Genomic DNA, 17,311 nt, shown 5'->3' with positions numbered 1-17,311 from the left:
TAGACTCCAGATTAACAGTATTAAAAGCCCACCAGACTGTATGAGATTGGAGCAAACGGAAAACTCACACTAGACGGAAGCCTTGTATGCAAATGAAGGATGCAGGTTCTGACTTCCCATTGGTTATTAAATAGTAGCCAATGGGAAACTAGCACAAGCCTACCTCTGGTTAGTATAAATATTGCTCTCGCCTTAGTTTTATTTACTGTTTGCTTTTTATTTTGAAGGCTTTTAAGTAGAGGAGTAGTAGTTATGTCTGGCCGTGGTAAACAGGGTGGTAAGGTTCGTTCTAAGGCTAAGACCCGCTCCTCGCGAGCTGGGCTCCAGTTCCCCGTAGGCCGAGTGCACCGCCTGCTCCGCAGGGGTAACTACTCCGAGCGTGTCGGCGCCGGGGCGCCGGTGTACCTGGCGGCGGTGCTGGAGTACCTGACGGCCGAGATCCTGGAGCTGGCGGGCAACGCGGCCCGCGACAACAAGAAGACGCGCATCATTCCGCGCCACCTGCAGCTGGCCATCCGCAACGACGAGGAGCTTAACAAGTTGCTGGGGCGCGTGACCATCGCTCAGGGCGGCGTCCTGCCCAACATCCAGGCGGTACTGCTCCCCAAGAAGACTGAGAGCCACCACAAGGCCAAGGGCAAATAAAGTGTTTATTACTTTTGCACGGCATTTTTGTTTTCCATTATCCAAGAAAAAGAAAAAAGTCAACTTACAAAGGCTCTTCTCAGAGCCACCCACCCTTTTCTTTTAAAGAGCTGTCATGCTTTTCAGTTCTGCCCATACGAGGGTTGTGACATCAGGAGAAAAATCACGGCTAATAAGTGAGTGTCCTAAGGGAAATCAATAAGAATATGTGCGAAAACACCAGCTGTGAGGAAAGCCACACGAGTTTAAATTGACCGGATTAAGTATAGGTGAATCAGTTTATAGTCAAACTACTTTCCTCTTCGTTCCAGCGGTGACTTTTGGAAAGTTTTTCGCACTGGAGAGTGAGGAAAGTATACTCACTTTCAGTATAGTGAAAAGCGCTGTATTCTTCAAAGTTAACCTTCAACATTTTTTGTTGACTTAAAGGAACACCCCAAGCCTCTGCATCTATTCAACTTTATAAAAACATTACAGGGCTTCCCTGGTGGCGCAGTGGTTGAGAATCTGCCTGCTAATGCAGGGGACACGGGTTCGAGCCCTGGTCTGGGAAGATCCCACATGCCACGGAGTGGCTGGGCCCGTGAGCCACAACTACTGAGCCTGCGCGTCTGGAGCCTGTGCCCCGCAACGGGAGGGGCCGCGATAGTGAAAGGCCCGCGCACCGCGATGAAGAGCGGTCCCCGCACCGCGATGAAGAGTGGCCCCCGCTTGCCGCAACTGGAGAAAGCCCTCGCACGAACCGAAGACCCAACACAGCCAAAAATAAATAAATAAATAAAAATAAAGTAGCTATAAAATGCAGCTTTAAAAAAAAACAAACAAACAAAAAAAAAAACATTACACATTTCCTGAAGGGACTGAGTAAATTACAGATCCTTGGTACTTCGCGCTCGTGTCAGAAACATCTTCCTGACTGTCCACAGTGTTTGTGCCAGACTCAAGAAAACCTGAGCATCATTTTAGATGCAGCCCATCTAATTTTTCTAAGCACTTCCAAAATATCTTTGGTGATTGTACTTTAAAAAAAAAAAATACACAAAAAATCAAGCCGTTGGCGGTGCCCGCGTTGCTTTGTGTAACTGCTGTACGTTTTGGAAGCGAAAGCGTAAATAAAATGACGTCAGGGCGTCGGAGTCGCTATAGTTAAAGGGCAGGGTTTAGGATTCATTCACCAACCCGAAAGCAGCTCTTAATTCTTCCGGGCCAGGCACAGAAATGGACCAATCCGAGGAGGGCGCGGGTACTTTTGAATGTTCTTGGGTCCAATAGTTGGTGGCCTGGCTGTATAAAAGAAGGGCGGCTGAGTGCTTTCTACTGGCATTTGGGAGAACATTCATTGTGAGGCTTTGTCATGGCTCGTACTAAGCAGACCGCTCGCAAGTCCACTGGCGGCAAAGCCCCGCGCAAACAGCTGGCCACCAAGGCGGCCCGGAAGAGCGCACCGGCCACGGGCGGCGTGAAGAAGCCGCACCGCTACCGGCCCGGCACGGTGGCGCTGCGCGAGATCCGCCGCTACCAGAAGTCCACGGAGCTGCTGATCCGCAAGCTGCCGTTCCAGCGGCTGGTGCGCGAGATCGCGCAGGACTTCAAGACCGACCTGCGCTTCCAGAGCTCGGCCGTGATGGCGCTGCAGGAGGCGTGCGAGGCCTACCTGGTGGGGCTCTTCGAGGACACCAACCTGTGTGCTATCCACGCCAAGCGAGTCACTATCATGCCCAAGGACATCCAGCTTGCGCGCCGCATCCGCGGGGAGAGGGCATAAACTTGTTTTTCCGTTAAAGTGCCAATCTTAAACCCAAAGGCTCTTTTCAGAGCCACCTACAGCTTCATTTTGAAGAGCTGTACCGTAAGGAAGTAAAATTCTCCCCTCAACTAGGGTGAGTTAGGGTAGAATTCTTCCCGTCCCACCCCCTTCCCCCACAGCCAAACATTTCTGGAGTTGTGTGAAGCGAGGGTCTAACCATACTTCCTTAACAGGTAGCCATCCAGGCATAGTTTATCAAACCTTATTTATGACCCTGCTTGTAAATAGTCCATTTGATTGCATTGCTTTATCTCACATTGCTTTTGTCTCTTCTAGGGCTATGTACCATGGTATGCTATGCTGTACAATTTTTTCACATTTCTTTGCTGTAGTTATTACTCAAATATAGGACTTTAGCCATTTGACTCTGATCTTGCTTTTACGTTTTTTCGGTTTGGGGATTCAGTACTGGGTGAAAAGTGACACATGGGATAGTGACCAAATGTGAGAAGGAAATAACCTTTTAATTGTGTAGCTTTTACACTATATTTTACAAACTATAAAACAATAGAGAATGCTAAAAACATGACAGCCACCAATTCTGAAGGCTTTGCTTCAGTTTTTTCCATACCTTATTCCTAGTAGTCTATGCCTAGCTCTGAGATGAGAATTGATTCACCTTGCTAAAATGATTTGCCCAACTCCCACCTACAACAAAACCCACAAAATACACAGAAGAGTAATGTGTGTTGTGTTGTTCACTTGGATTTATTTACATTTCAGGGTTTCAATAAAAACTTTTGGTTTACAAAATAATGTATTTTTTTAAATGACAAAGATATTTCTCTCTGTGTATATTGTTTTAACATTTTATTTTTTCCAGACTGGTATAAGCCTCTGCCTGGAACAGACCTTTGTTACCCATATAAGGGGTCTGTCAGAGGCACCAATGCCCTTGGCTTAAACCAAGGTGATTTTGCCCCTCAACTCTTGGCCCCTGCTGAAGTCCAGGTATCTTGGTTTTTCTTGTTTATTGCTGTGCTGGCTCTTATGTACACTGTTTGACTTTTTCCTTTAATATTTTATGTATCTTGGGAAAAAAGTGTTTTATGTACAGGGCCTGATAGGATAGCTTTAAAAAAGTAAAAGTGCCCATTGCTGGTTGAGGATCAGATAGGCAGGGGACAATGACTGGGACTGGCTGATCCTTCCCCTCCCCAGCCAAGGAACATGAATTTGGCTTTAAGTCTTCATTTACTTGAGCCCCTCAACAGAACAACTATGCAGTATCTAGGGAAAAAAGGTTAACACAGTCTTACAATTCATAACCTTGTTAATTTTTCTAGGGTATACTCAGCAAGCTGGCAGCACTTGGATGCTAGCTTACCTGGGTTCATATCCCAGCTTTACTACTTAATGTGTCATCTTAGACAAATCACCTTCTCCATCATCAGAAAAATGGGAGTAACACTACCCACTTCGTAGGGTTGTTATTGGAATAATATGCATCAAGTTTTGGACACATAGCATCATATAAATGCTGTTAATTTTCCTGAACTGTGTATCATTTTCTCTCATACTCTAGGATTTTTCGAAATTTGAAATAAAGACAAACTTTAGCTTCTAAATTTCCTTTTTATTTGGCATTACTTACTTGCATAGATTCTGCTCAGTTTAGAAATAAAATTCAGCAGACATTTTAAAATCAAACGTGGAAGAAAATCAAATTTGTGAAAGAAAATTTACTGAACACTTTGGGCAGGGGGGTGGTGCCAGCATTTTAATATCATTGCATTAAGCATCTATTATTTTATATTAGGGGAGTGACTAAGGTCGGGCTGAAGACAAAAGGGGGTGTTTAATGTACAGATTGTATCTTTTAAATGGCTGCTGCAAGGTCTTCAGTCAAAAAGGGTTTTTCTTACCCAGGCTGCAGAGTGATGTTACACCACAGGTTGAAGTTTACAGCTAATGCTGTTGGAGTCTAGAATGAGTTTTGGTTTGTTATAAAGACTCTCAAAGGAAAGGAGGAGGAAGTCAAGGTCAGGGTGAATTTTTCAGACTTAAAAATTTAGTAGTAGTCTTTCCAGTTGTCCCAGTAGAAGTGAGTTACTGCTCAATGAGTGTTTTCAAGAAATTTAACACAATAGTGGGAAACTGGTATGGAGATTTGAACAGCACCCCATGCTTGGCTGCAGGAAAGCTAGAAGCCTGAGATTGTCAGTGCACCTTGGGAGAGGGCCCAAAGGAACATATTTGGACCCACCATGTTTAACATGTCACGTATGAAAAACAAAACAATGCTTTCATGCTTCGTCCTTTATTAGATGCTGTGATTTAAAAAAAAAATCCTCAAGAGTAAATGCATATTTGTGTGATTGATACTGTGTTAGGAGTAAAGATGAGACCTCAGGGCAATATCTCAAGTCCAGGAAGATTCTTTAAGAAATACCAGGGTTTCCCTGGTGGCCCAGTGGTTGAGAGTCTGCCTGCCAATGCAGGGGACACGGGTTCGAGCCCTGGTCTGGGAAGATCCCACATGCCGCGGAGCAACTGGGCCCGTGAGCCACAACTACTGAGCCTGCGGGTCTGGAGCCTGTGCTCCGCAACGGGAGAGGCCGCGACGGTGAGAGGCCCGCGCACCGCGATGAAGAATGGCCCCCGCTTGCCACAACTAGAGAAAGCCCTCGCACAGAAACGAAGACCCAACACAGCTAAAATAAATAAATAAATAAATAAATAAATTTTAAAATAATAATAAAGGAATTCCTTTAAAAAAGAAAAAAGAAATAATACCAACTGAAAACAAGTCACATTTATATAGGACTTCATGGGCCAATCTCTGTTCCAATGCTTTGCTTACAATAGCTAAATTAAATCTTCACTAGAATTCCATCAGTGTTATCATTACCCAGTTTTACAGATAAAGAAAACAAAGGCAAGGTTAAAGGTCACACAGCTGTAGGGAAGGAAAAATAATTCTCCCTCTATGAGACCCCTGAAATAAAAGACAAATTAACAAGAGAAAAACAAAACAGAAGTAACATGTAGCCCTCATGTATACGTGGGAGATACCCAGGGAAAAATGAGTAACTCCTCAAGGTGGCTTAAAATTCAGACTTAAACACCATCTTAATAGGGAAAAGGGGTTGGGGGTGGTATGTATGTAGGCCTCTTGGGGGAGAGTAAATAATTTTTAGGAAAGATGATTGGGCCCTTAGAAGAATAGATGGGAGAAGTATGACAGGATAAAATAAAATTATGTTTAAGGCAGGATAAGAAAATTTCTAAACATAAAATTTTCTCTCTGCTTATTTGGGCCACTACCCCTCTTTAGTGTGCATTGTGCACATTACAGATTGACGAGACTTCCTTAGAAGACACAGGAATGCCTGCTTCATTGAAAAGAGCAATTTTCTCCTGGTTCCAGCAAGGTAACTCCTTAGGAGATAACATTCCTTTCTCAATCCTGTAAGGGATTGTGATGCCCCACTACTCACCTTGTACGTGAAGGTCTGGACTATGTAGACTCAATATGTAACTTTGATATATGACTCTTTGTCTCAAAAACTTATATAGCTGTGCTTTGACCTCTGACAAGCAGAACAGTCCTCAGAGTTTTCTGAAAGACTGTCTCCCAGGTTATAATCCTCAGGTTGGCTCTAATAAAATCCTCTATTTCTGTCTTAGATTGACAATTAATTTTTGTGGACAATAGGTTGTGCCAAGGTTTGTCTGGGTGTGGTGTCAATTTTTAGTGTCCTTTCCTCAGATAAGTGTCACTCTTCCCTAGTTAATGAAACTCCTTGGGAAGGGATTTATGACAATTGAGTTCCTTTTGGAGGATCTGTCTTTAGGCAGATAATGGGAGTTCAGAGAAATCTTCTCTCTACATTTGCTGTTTTTCTGCTACAGCTCAAAATAATCAATATACCTATAAGGGAGGGAAAATAACTTTCCTTCTACGCTTCTAAGTTCTTGGCTGAGAACCACTGTATAAAAGGTAGATTAACAAGAGAAAAGCAAACAGAAGCTTAATAACATGTATACCTCACATAGGCTTGAGAAATACCTAGAAAAACTGAGTAAACTCCCAAAATTGGCCCAAGCCACCACCTTAAATACCATCTTCAGCTAAGAAGTGGGTGGGAGCCAGTTATGAGAGGTTACCAGGAAAAGGAACAACAAGGGTAAGGTTGTTATACAGAATTAAGTCTAGTGCCTCCTCATTGATGAGATTCTCTGGTGATTTAGTCATCCTTCTCTTCCCGGTACAGAGAAAAAGACACAAATCAAAATTCCCTTTATAAATGTAAATGTCCCTCACAAAAGAGTAAATTCTACTCTGTTTTTAGAAATGTTTTTGTGTATGGTGTTTTTAAAAAAATAATCAGCTCAAAAATAGTCCTTCTGCCAAAGAAGCATATGGGAGTGGGGGAATGGGGAGTCATATTCTGCTACCCTTAGCAACTAACAATCACTTCCTTCTGAATGAGAAAGTACAGTATTTGCCATAAAATACTGTATAAGCCTCCACTAAAATTCTCAGCCGAAGAAATAAACAGCCTCAGGTGCAAAGAGCAAAGGGAGCAAAACAATCCAGTTGAAAAGTGAACCTCTTTACTAGCTTCTCTCCCACATAGTCATTGGATCACTGCCGAGAGGGGCGGAGCCAAAGGGGCGCTGTCAGTGCCTCTCTTCCCGCCTGCGCTTTCAGTTCTCAACGAGGTCCGACTATAGCTTATAATTACTCTTGACCAAGTAGTAGCCTGTTGCATTCTGTACGTTTGCGATAATTTAGGTAATCATGTCTGGACGCGGCAAAGGCGGCAAGGGTCTGGGTAAGGGAGGCGCTAAGCGTCACCGCAAGGTTCTGCGCGACAACATCCAGGGCATCACCAAGCCAGCTATCCGCCGCCTGGCCCGGCGTGGCGGCGTAAAGCGCATTTCCGGCCTCATCTACGAAGAGACCCGCGGGGTGCTGAAAGTGTTCCTGGAGAACGTGATCCGGGACGCCGTCACCTACACCGAGCACGCCAAGCGCAAGACTGTCACCGCCATGGACGTGGTCTATGCGCTTAAGCGCCAGGGACGCACTCTCTACGGCTTCGGTGGCTAAAGTCTCATTCTATACATTTTTTTTAAAGGCCCTTTTCAGGGCCGCCCACCTCCGCTCAGGAAGAGCTGTACGCGACTTACGTGCTCAAAACGTATCTCTTTTGAAAAAAAAAGTGGTTCTGTTTTAAGGCTACCGTGGCCTTAACTACAGGCCAAACGGTTCGCTTTCACTGCCGGTCTCCATCAGCCAATCTTTGGGCACCTGCTAAGAGTAGCGGTACCTTCGCCTAATCAGGCTGCGAGGGCTTGCTTGTGGGTGGGGCTAACGCTGGACTAGGGAAAGCTAATGAGAGGGGTCTGGAAGTCCCGGTAACCTCGATGAAGGACTTATGGCCCGGCGTCCCCGGCTCTTTCTAGTGGGAGGGATCCTGCCTATCCCACATCGTCTGTAAAAGGAGCATCAATTGCCGGCCGGAGTTTCGTCGAGGAGGCAGTTTCTTTCCTGGGAAGCGGGCATTACTGAATCGCCGCCGATCTTGTTTTTAGTCCTGGGAGGGTTCAGTAGATATTTGTACAAATTGCCAGAACCTGCGAGGGTGCTGCTTCGCTCACAAGAAGTCAGAAGCCAGATCAATTAAAATACATTGCCAGCAAGACGCCAGGTGTTAATTCCTAGTGTATTTGCCTTTAGCAACGTCAGGAAAGATCTGCCTTCTATGATCTCTCCCTTCCCACCACCTCCCCGTCCTCCGCTGGGTCGGCCCCAGACCCTGGCCTCAGGTACCTCTAGAGTTTGAGCCAGGCATCATGCTGAGTGTCGTCACCCCCCTGTAAAGCCAGTGATCTCGGGTTTAAAAATGCCTCGGCATTGCTGATTTTCATCCTCGGGCTGGGGGCCCTCCCTAAGCCCCTGGCTAAGCAGAGTTTTTAAATTCCCATTTACTAGACTAAGGGAGTCTGTTCTGAACCCCTAGGCCTCTGTCAGGGCCTTTGAGGTTGTAAGGGAGAAGCTCCCTCCTTTGCAGTTAAGTGGCTCTTAGGTGGCTCTCTTGCACCTTCACCTTCCTTCCAGCTCATCTCTTTCCTCTGTCTGCAGTAAACTGTATTTTTTTTTTAATGAAACTTTCAAACATGACAATATGGTTATTATAAAAGGTTTTTTAAAGTATGTCCTCAAATTGATAAACCAGCTAACTGCATAATCAGCATCTTTGATTTAATGTTTGAAAAGGGTGTACTGATGGCTGCTCTAGAAAACACTTTGCTGCCTGGTTACTCTGCTAATGTCTCTCTCTTGACACTGGAGGAGATACTGACTAGGTGGTTGGGAAAGCGAGATTCTAAAGTTCAGGTGAGAGGTCTGGACTAGATAAAAATTTGGGGACTCATCAACATACAAACGGTGAGACTGGATGAGATCACTAAGAACTTAAACATGGTTTAATGCAGCACATTGTTTGTAATAGTAAATGAGTGGAAACAATGTAAATTGTCATGAGAAGGGACCAGATAAAGAAAATATTATCTATATCCATTAAATGGTGTTTTGGTTCAGGCTGCTATAATAAAAACACCATAGACTGTGTGCTTTAACAACAAACATTTCTCACAGTTCTGGAGACTGAAGTCCAAGATCAAGGCACTGGACCGATGCAGACAGATCTGGTGTCTGATGACCCATTTCCTGCTTCATAGACTGCTGTCTTCCCTTGTGTCCTTTCATGGCAGAGTTGAATGAATGCATGCATGAATTTTCTACACAAGCGCTCAGGCCCTCTCCCACCCCCCTAGCCCACCAGAGGGCCATAATCGATCCCCCATCTACAATTCCTTGACCTGGCACTGCCTGAATCAGTCAGCATGCCAGGTTTTCTCTGGCTCTTAGGAATGATGCAGGAGTGGCAAATCAGGCAGCATTATCTTTGTTCTGAACAAGGACTTCATGACTGTTAGGCCTGAGGAAGGCTCACAGGTTTTTCACTCAGGTAGTGGGTATGACTAAAATGAGTGTGATACTACCTACACGGCTTATGAACTAAAAAAGACAGGCCAACCGTAACAGAAGCTGGTCTATTGAGCAACCACACCTCCCTCCAGTGTAGGAAAACTATCCACACACTTCATTACATATGCTCTGAATGTAGGACAGGAAATTCTAATTTGCTTACTGGTGTACCCCAATGCCTACAACAGTATCTGGCACATTACATGAAATCAATACATATCTCCCGACGGACACCAGGACACCAGCTAAGGAAAACATAAAGTGACCACTCTCCCAACCAGGCCCATTTTTGCTCCTCTGGTCATCTAGGATACAGCCTTGAACTCTCCCCATTGTCAGTTTAAATTAAGCCAGGCTCCGTACTTTTATCATTCCCCCCAAAATCTTGGAGGACAGTTATCACGTGGGAAATGGGACCGAAAAAGCTAGGAGAAATAGTGACTGAAACTAACACACTGAGGCTGAAATCAGCCTTCTATAAAAATGATACAAAAAGGAACCCAATGACAGAGGCATTTGTAAATATCTTTTTAGATGAGGATAAGCTGTTTCCCTTTTAGCCAACTTCAAGTGAATTCACATCCCTTCTCCAGCTGAGTTCTAAAGTCTGGTATGCTACTGAAACATATAATTGGACTAGGGATATTCTTGCTTAAAAACCTGTGGCTATAATGACAGACTAGACCAAGCAGGCCATACTTTCAACTTTAGCAAGAGAACCTCTTCACAGACCAACAGTGCCTACCCTACAATCTCCTGCTACCCTGCCTGGTGATTATATATGTGTGTGTGTATATATATGTATGTATATATATATATATATATATATATATATATATATACACACACACATACATATACATATATACATATATGTAAAACAGCTTTATTGAGATATAACTTATATACCATAAAATTCACCCACTTTAAGTGTACAACTCAATGAATTTTAGTATATTTACTTAGTTGTACAACCACCACTACAATCTATTTAATTTTAGAACATTTCCATCACCCTAATCTCCATTCCTCTGTGAAGTAAGGAAAAAAGTACGGCTAACTGCTGAGGGCTGTGTTGACACTGAAAGAGAAGGAAGCGCGTTTTCTTCATAAACGAGATTTTAATTTCGCCTGAATTCATTGCCCTGGGTTTGCTGGCAGTCTGAATTCGGTTTCCCCTTCTGCCTAACATTTCAGAGATTATTTTTTTAATCGAGACAAATCATCCTATTAGCGGCGGTAATTTCAGTACTGTTCTCAGGACATGACTGAGAGCCATTCAGATGTCTCGTCGGAGTCTATTTCATAACCTGTAAAAACACAAATTAAAAAAAATTCTCTAAACAAGGGCTTCGGCGTTTCTCGCCCGATTTCCCATCCCCCAAATTTGGGTCGCCGCGGGGAACCACATGAGATCATCAGTTCTGATTGGTTGAAATCCATGGATGGGGCTTTCTGATTGGGCAGTGCTTCTCTTTGTTCCTGCAAACCGATTCAAGTTTCTCGCCATACTTGGTTCTTTTCCACTTTTCTTTAGTAAGTTTGAGTATCATCTTTCCCCCCTACCTGTGTCCAGTGAATGGAGCCGAGAGTGGGAGTTACATGGATATATACAGACATTAATTCCCGCAATGTTTTCTGACTCGGGGATGTCTCAGTAGTTTTCATTTTAACCACACCATTGAGCTGCAGACTCCTGTGCCTTGGCTAATGGTTACAGCTTTCTTTTATGAGTAGTTGGGTGGCCCTGAAAAGGGCCTTTGGTTGAGAAATGCTAATTCTTGATGGCGAAATCGGAAAGCTTAACCGCCGAAGCCGTAGAGAGTGCGTCCCTGACGCTTAAGCGCATAGACCACGTCCATGGCGGTGACAGTCTTGCGCTTGGCGTGCTCGGTGTAGGTGACGGCGTCCCGGATCACGTTCTCCAGGAACACTTTCAGCACCCCGCGGGTCTCTTCGTAGATGAGGCCGGAGATGCGCTTCACACCGCCACGCCGGGCCAGGCGGCGGATGGCGGGTTTGGTGATGCCCTGGATGTTGTCGCGCAGAACCTTGCGGTGGCGCTTAGCGCCTCCCTTACCCAGACCCTTGCCGCCTTTGCCGCGCCCAGACATGGTTTTGAGAGAAGCAAACCAACAGCAACTGACAAAGAAGAGGAGAGCGGATCCTTATATACCTACCACCTCTCCCCCGCCCAACCCCCCCCAAAGAGAGAATGGAAAGCGCGCAAACCGGAAGTGTGACGCCAACAGTCCCCTCCCTTAATCCCGCCTCCAAGCCGCGGGAACTCACGCGGAAGGGCGGGGAGGGCGGGGAGGGCCGGGCGGGTGGGGCAGGTGGGAAGAGATCAGTTTGACCAATAGTCTTTGCTTCCGTGACTGGGCTACTGTTTTAACTACAGTACTTGGAGGAATTAGGCTTAGAGGAAACATGATTCCAAATATCCTAAGTAGAAGAAATACTTAAAAAGGCGAAAATTTATTATCAATAAATTTTGATAATCGTAAAAAATATCAAGATCAAAGTTAGAAACGTAAAAATGTTTATACTCATACTATTCCTGTTTGTTTCACAACTAATACTCACAAGGCCATGTTTTTAAAATGCTCTGCAAATGCCAATCATTTCGCGTGCCTCTGAAACTCTGGCTCTTTACTAAGGTAAGAGAAAACAGTACTATTTACATAAACACTTATAAAGGGCCAGTGTGTTCGCATACGCAGTGGATATTTAGACAAAAATTATCCATAATCCGACAAGTGTTGATGCATGTCTTTTCATTCCCAAGCAGATACAAAGTTATACTGAACAACTTGAGCTGGAAAGTTAGTTTCTTACAGCCCTTACTTGAAAACGTGGGTGGCTCTGAAAAGAGCCTTTGGTTGAAATTTCAGAGAAAAGCAGTAATTATGCCCGCTCCCCGCGGATCCGGCGGGCTAACTGGATGTCCTTGGGCATGATGGTAACACGCTTAGCGTGGATGGCGCACAGATTGGTGTCCTCGAAAAGACCCACCAGATAGGCTTCGCATGCCTCCTGCAGTGCCATCACCGCCGAACTCTGGAAGCGCAGATCGGTCTTGAAATCCTGGGCAATCTCACGCACAAGGCGCTGAAAAGGCAGTTTACGGATAAGAAGCTCCGTGGACTTTTGGTAGCGACGGATCTCGCGCAAGGCCACCGTGCCGGGTCGGTAGCGGTGGGGTTTTTTCACGCCGCCGGTGGCCGGCGCACTCTTGCGAGCCGCCTTGGTGGCCAGCTGCTTGCGAGGCGCTTTGCCGCCAGTGGACTTACGAGCAGTTTGCTTAGTGCGAGCCATGACAAGTGACAGGTACACAGACGTACCGAATATTAGCGCAAAAATATCGCCCAGCAGTTTGCTAGTATTTATAGTACCTAAGGGGAAGTGATTGGGCGAGAAAAATGTTTAAATATTACGTTACAGGCTCTGATTGGTCTACATTGAAACTTTACAACAACCGTGCAGTTTCATTGGCCACTACGTTATATCCTCGGCTCTTTCCAAATTGTTTTTTTGTTCTTTTCCGCACACGATTTTCATGAGAATGCAATGCCTTGAGCGTTACCTTTTCGAAAAAACAGACCTTAACTTAATTGGTACTGTAGTTCTGTATATTTATTTAGGTTCTGGGGGGGAGGGGAGATTGAGGGAATATTGCCCTAATGTACTCTACATTCCCTGCTCGATAACCCGATAACGGATTATCAATTTCCAAAACCATTTCACAAAAAATGTAATCCCTCTGTAACGCTTAAACTGAGAAACTTCTTTGAAACCTACAAGATGTAAACTCAAGCATAATAAAATCAAACTAGCATTTCCAGAAATATTTCCTGTAACAAGGCACTTTTTTGTTAAGTGTTTATGCTGACTTTACACTTGGAACTTCCTGAAACTTAAGTTTTCTAAAGTTTAGAATACATTTAGCCGGGTACAACGCCGGACACACAATCACGCCATGCACGACGTCTCAGAAGTTCACCTATGAGGAGCAGGCGATGGACTAGGGCCTATAAATGGATTACGGACCAAAACGAGGACAGTTTAATATTGCCAATGACTGATCCTATACGTCATGTAAAATAGTCGACTTTAAGAACACCGAATGAGAACCTTTTATACGAAGAGGCGGTAACCCAGATTCTACCTTCTGATTGGCTAAGTTTATTATACTGGGTAGCCATTAAGAAAGGAGATATAGCATCCTTCATTTGCATGGAGCGTTTCTATTGCATTTGAAGCTGTTTAACCCGTTAGACACGGGAGGTACAAATTATTATCTAAATAAGGAAATGCTGCATGCATATTTTCTCTTTTAAAAGCTTTGTTTGATTAGAAGCCATGTTTATTACTCTAAGAAAGATTTATGTCTTTCCAGAAATTTTCACCTACGAAACCTTCAGCTTGGAGAAAGATTGTATACCTGTGTTATAAATGACTATCCTTCAAACTAAGACGCATAGTTCCAACTGTTCTTTTTCAAGTTCTTAGAAATTACATAATGCATTTTGTAAATACAGACTCTCAAGAAAACAAGTAACAAAGGGTGGTAAAGAAGATGGACGAATCGTGCGTCTGGAACCCTTACATTATTGGCCACAAGCCGGAAACAAGCTCTTATGTTGTTTGAGGGCTACCAGGGAAGCGCCGGTTACTGAGGCCGGTACGGACTTGTTTGAAAACCGCAGTCGCGCGCGCGGGAATGGCTCGTCATTGCATTCTCCCTGCTGCTAGAAGATCCCAGGGCAGAATTGTGAGGGGATGTCATCCAGAACGGGGCTGTGAGAGGGGCATTTTATTCTTTCAGTAGTTAGCCTGATTCGCAGTCTGAAGTCGTTTTAGCATTGTTGACGCTTTTACAACCACAAACAAGTTCTAAAATGTTATCCCCGGGCTGTGCTTCCACACTAAAGCAACGTATCCCCCACCCTCGCCCCGACACCCACACCCACACTTCCCCGCGTGCAATGCCTGTCCGGGAACAATTCAGTCCACCCAGTGTTTACTTGATGTTTCTCTTGTGCTAGCTTTTGAGCTTGGGATATGTTGTGAGAATGAAAAGGGGTCGAAAGTTCGTTAAGTGCATTAGACTGTAGAAGCAAGTTGCAATTACAGAAATTGCGTGCTGTTTTCCACCGGTGCAGCTTGAGTGTTAATTGCGGTGTTAGCCAGTTCTTTTGCTTTCTGCAATTCTTTGCCCCAAATAGATGCACGCTGGTTCAGACCAAGGGCACCGGCGTCTCGGGTCTACCACACATCACTCAGCGCTGCCAGGAAAGGCAATGGCATCGATGAGAACTTGTCCCAAACCTGCAGACCACGCCTACATCCCCTCGCTTTCTGCTCTCCCTCCCCAGTCACTCAAGACACGTTTTGCATTTATTGCAGATTAGAAACAAATGTCCTTTTGACATTGCTTCCTAGAGGCGAGGTTTCACGTGAAACTCCTTGGATTCTTACGTGATTGCCTTCTCTACAGCTCTTTCCCACCCCACCTCCCCCTAGGAAAAAACCCTGCTTTTTTAAAGAGAAGTAGCACCCTCTGATGGTAATGGGCGGCAGAGCCGTACCCTTCCCTGCCTAGTATTTCTGTCTCCATTAGGCGACCGGCGCGGGGGATGGGGGGAGGAGGGGGGCAGGGTGCTGTCTGGGTGCCTCAGTGCAAGCGGCAGGGAAGAAGGCCTATAGGCCCCAGCGGCCGGCATTGGCCTTCGGAGACCCGGCGGGGCGCGCAGGGGGCGCTAGGGTGCCGGGGGCGGGCGCCAGCGCGCACCAATCACAGCTCAGCCTCGCCCTATAAATACCGCGCGCTTGAGCCGCTCGAGTTTTACTGCCTTGTCAGGTCTTAGTCGTTTGTTTAGTCTTTCTTTGCTTCCGTCATGTCCGAGACCGCACCGCCCGTTCCAGCTGCTTCCACTCCCCCCGAGAAGCCTTCAGCTGGCAGGAAAGCGAAGAAGCCTGTGAAGGCTGCAGCAGGCGCCAAGAAGAAATCCGCGGGTCCTTCAGTCTCGGAGCTGATTGTACAGGCCGTTTCTTCTTCTAAGGAGCGCAGCGGCGTGTCCTTGGCTGCGCTCAAGAAGGCGCTGGCGGCCGCCGGCTACGACGTAGAGAAGAACAACAGCCGTATCAAGCTGGGCCTTAGGAGCCTGGTGAGCAAAGGCACTCTGGTGCAGACCAAGGGCACCGGCGCCTCGGGGTCTTTCAAGCTCAACAAGAGAATAGCCTCGGTGGATAGCAAGCCCAGCGCCACAAAGGTGACAGCGAAAGCGAAGGTAACAAGTTCTTCTAAGAAGCCCAAGAAGGCCGCCGGGGCGGCTGCTGGCAAAAAAGGTGTCAAGACTCCGAAGAAGGCTAAAAAGCCTGCGGCGACAAAGAAGTCCTCCAAGAGTCCCAAGAAGTCCAGGGTTGTGAAGCCTAAGAAAATAGGTAAGAGTCCTGCTAAAGCCAAGGCTGTGAAACCCAAAGCGGCCAAAGCGAAGGTGACCAAGCCAAAGACTGCCGCCAAGCCCAAGAAGGCAGCACCGAAGAAAAAGTAAAAGTCCCACTTGCAAGCTGCTTCCAATAACCCAACGGCTCTTTTAAGAGCCACCTACTTATTTCAGGGAAAGAGCTTTAAGTACACAGCTCTCCTGTCTTACAAGTTTCATAAATTTCAGCCCCCATGCAAATGCAGTGTGTTTAAGCCAATCCTTGCTCCACGTCAGAATTCTTTTGAGGTTAAGTTAAATTCTCGCTGTGGGATTTGTAAATTGATTCCTGAGGAAGCTGGTGTTTTTGTTTTTGTTTTGGTCTCCCAAGTGATTTAAACTTCAACGCTCAGGAGCTTATTTCCCTAGTCCCGTTTTAACCTGAAGCTTACATCTCTACCTGTACGTTAGAAATACCTGGGGGAGCTTTTTGAACCGATTCTGAAGTCCCACACCCCAAACATTCGTCCTCAGTGGTAACTACCTGTAACTGCGATTGAACCCGTGGCTGAGGCTGGGTCCGTGTACTATGTGCTCGTTTGTCTACTCAACATTTCCCTGGCGTTCTCTGCGAGACCAAAGTGGGGACATTATGTTCTTGGGCAATATTGCTAAATCGGCTTTTTCCAAAATTGGGTGGCCCTGAAAAATGCTTTTGAGATGTGGCTCAAGAGCTGTCTGACCTTGGGAATGACGGTGATCCTCTGGCTTACATGGCACTCAGATTGGTGTCCTTGAGCTCACCAGGTAGGCCTCACACGCCTCCTGCAGCGACATCACAGTCGAGCTCTGACCTTGCAGATCGTCCATGCTCGGCGACTTACCCTGGGTCCATTTGCAGGTTGTCAGCTAGTCCTGGTTTCTCTTTATAGAAACAGAACTGCCCTGATTGGATAATATTTGAAGCTCCCACTCTGTGCCTAACTAGATCGTATTTCTCCGCCTGCAGAGTTTTCAACCCTGGTGCGCTGCACCACGTTAAATACTCTGGGACACTTTCATAGAATTGCCCCTTTAAGCTTTTGAAATTTTAATTCTGGGATTCATTTTAATAACGTCTTTTTTCACATCCGAGAAAAAAAAAGTACCATATGTTGAGCCAGGTTTACTCACTTTCACTTAATGAAGCTCAATTAGTTGTAAAACTTTTACATATGTGCATACAAATTCTTTAATAGTCAATTGTTTTATGTTTTGTCTTTTTTTCCCCATTGTTTTGCATGGCTCCTTGCATCCCCTTAATGTCTGCCTTACTGTCACTTCACATCCCTACTCCCCTTCCCCAAACAGGTATGTAGCTATTCATGTTTTCCTTTGAATTCAGTCTTTTACATACACTTATCCATAAACATGCATGATTGTTTTCTT

The 17,311-nt window shown here is 45.5% G+C and overlaps 6 protein-coding genes across 6 annotated transcripts in view; 4 read left to right on the top strand and 2 right to left on the bottom strand.

The window, feature by feature from the left end:
- Positions 1 to 11,575, bottom strand: part of LOC118903232 — a 58,234-nt gene extending 46,659 nt beyond the window's left edge. Inside the window, exons 1-2 of the mRNA XM_036868058.1 lie at positions 11,284 to 11,575; positions 3,449 to 3,464 (exon numbers count right to left, since the gene is read on the bottom strand). Of these exons, the coding sequence (XP_036723953.1) occupies positions 3,449 to 3,464; positions 11,284 to 11,569 (302 nt within the window). The 5' untranslated portion in view covers positions 11,570 to 11,575. The remainder of the gene's footprint in view (positions 1 to 3,448; positions 3,465 to 11,283) is intronic.
- Positions 179 to 711, top strand: LOC118903219 (histone H2A type 1-B-like). Its single transcript, XM_036868046.1, has one exon. The coding sequence runs from the start codon at positions 253 to 255 to the stop codon at positions 643 to 645; it is 393 nt and encodes a 130-aa protein (XP_036723941.1). The 5' UTR covers positions 179 to 252; the 3' UTR covers positions 646 to 711.
- On the top strand, positions 1,871 to 3,142 carry LOC118903216 (histone H3.1). The gene has a single exon (XM_036868042.1). It carries the CDS (start codon positions 2,000 to 2,002, stop codon positions 2,408 to 2,410), a length of 411 nt encoding a protein of 136 aa, XP_036723937.1. The 5' UTR covers positions 1,871 to 1,999; the 3' UTR covers positions 2,411 to 3,142.
- On the top strand, positions 7,184 to 7,518 carry LOC118903228 (histone H4). Its single transcript, XM_036868053.1, has one exon. The coding sequence runs from the start codon at positions 7,200 to 7,202 to the stop codon at positions 7,509 to 7,511; it is 312 nt and encodes a 103-aa protein (XP_036723948.1). The 5' UTR covers positions 7,184 to 7,199; the 3' UTR covers positions 7,512 to 7,518.
- Positions 11,576 to 12,343: 768 nt separating the features above from the next.
- Positions 12,344 to 12,803, bottom strand: LOC118903230 (histone H3.1). The gene has a single exon (XM_036868056.1). The coding sequence runs from the start codon at positions 12,771 to 12,773 to the stop codon at positions 12,363 to 12,365; it is 411 nt and encodes a 136-aa protein (XP_036723951.1). The 5' UTR covers positions 12,774 to 12,803; the 3' UTR covers positions 12,344 to 12,362.
- Positions 12,804 to 15,321: 2,518 nt separating this feature from the next.
- H1-1 (H1.1 linker histone, cluster member) lies at positions 15,322 to 16,045 on the top strand. The gene has a single exon (XM_036868038.1). It carries the CDS (start codon positions 15,356 to 15,358, stop codon positions 16,010 to 16,012), a length of 657 nt encoding a protein of 218 aa, XP_036723933.1. The 5' UTR covers positions 15,322 to 15,355; the 3' UTR covers positions 16,013 to 16,045.
- Positions 16,046 to 17,311: the final 1,266 nt, after the last annotated feature.

The sequence above is a fragment of the Balaenoptera musculus genome, chromosome 11, assembly GCF_009873245.2.
Source record: "Balaenoptera musculus isolate JJ_BM4_2016_0621 chromosome 11, mBalMus1.pri.v3, whole genome shotgun sequence".
NCBI classification, from domain to species: Eukaryota; Metazoa; Chordata; class Mammalia; order Artiodactyla; family Balaenopteridae; genus Balaenoptera; species Balaenoptera musculus.
The sequence above is the reverse complement of the archived record's forward strand: the minus strand, read 5'-3'. Positions and strand labels throughout refer to the sequence as shown.

Coding starts and splice junctions, on each gene's coding strand:
- LOC118903219 (XM_036868046.1), top strand. CDS start 253: ATGTCTGGCCGTGGTAAACAGGGTGGTAAGGTTCGTTCTAAGGCTAAG.
- LOC118903216 (XM_036868042.1), top strand. CDS start 2,000: ATGGCTCGTACTAAGCAGACCGCTCGCAAGTCCACTGGCGGCAAAGCC.
- LOC118903228 (XM_036868053.1), top strand. CDS start 7,200: ATGTCTGGACGCGGCAAAGGCGGCAAGGGTCTGGGTAAGGGAGGCGCT.
- LOC118903230 (XM_036868056.1), bottom strand. CDS start 12,773: ATGGCTCGCACTAAGCAAACTGCTCGTAAGTCCACTGGCGGCAAAGCG.
- H1-1 (XM_036868038.1), top strand. CDS start 15,356: ATGTCCGAGACCGCACCGCCCGTTCCAGCTGCTTCCACTCCCCCCGAG.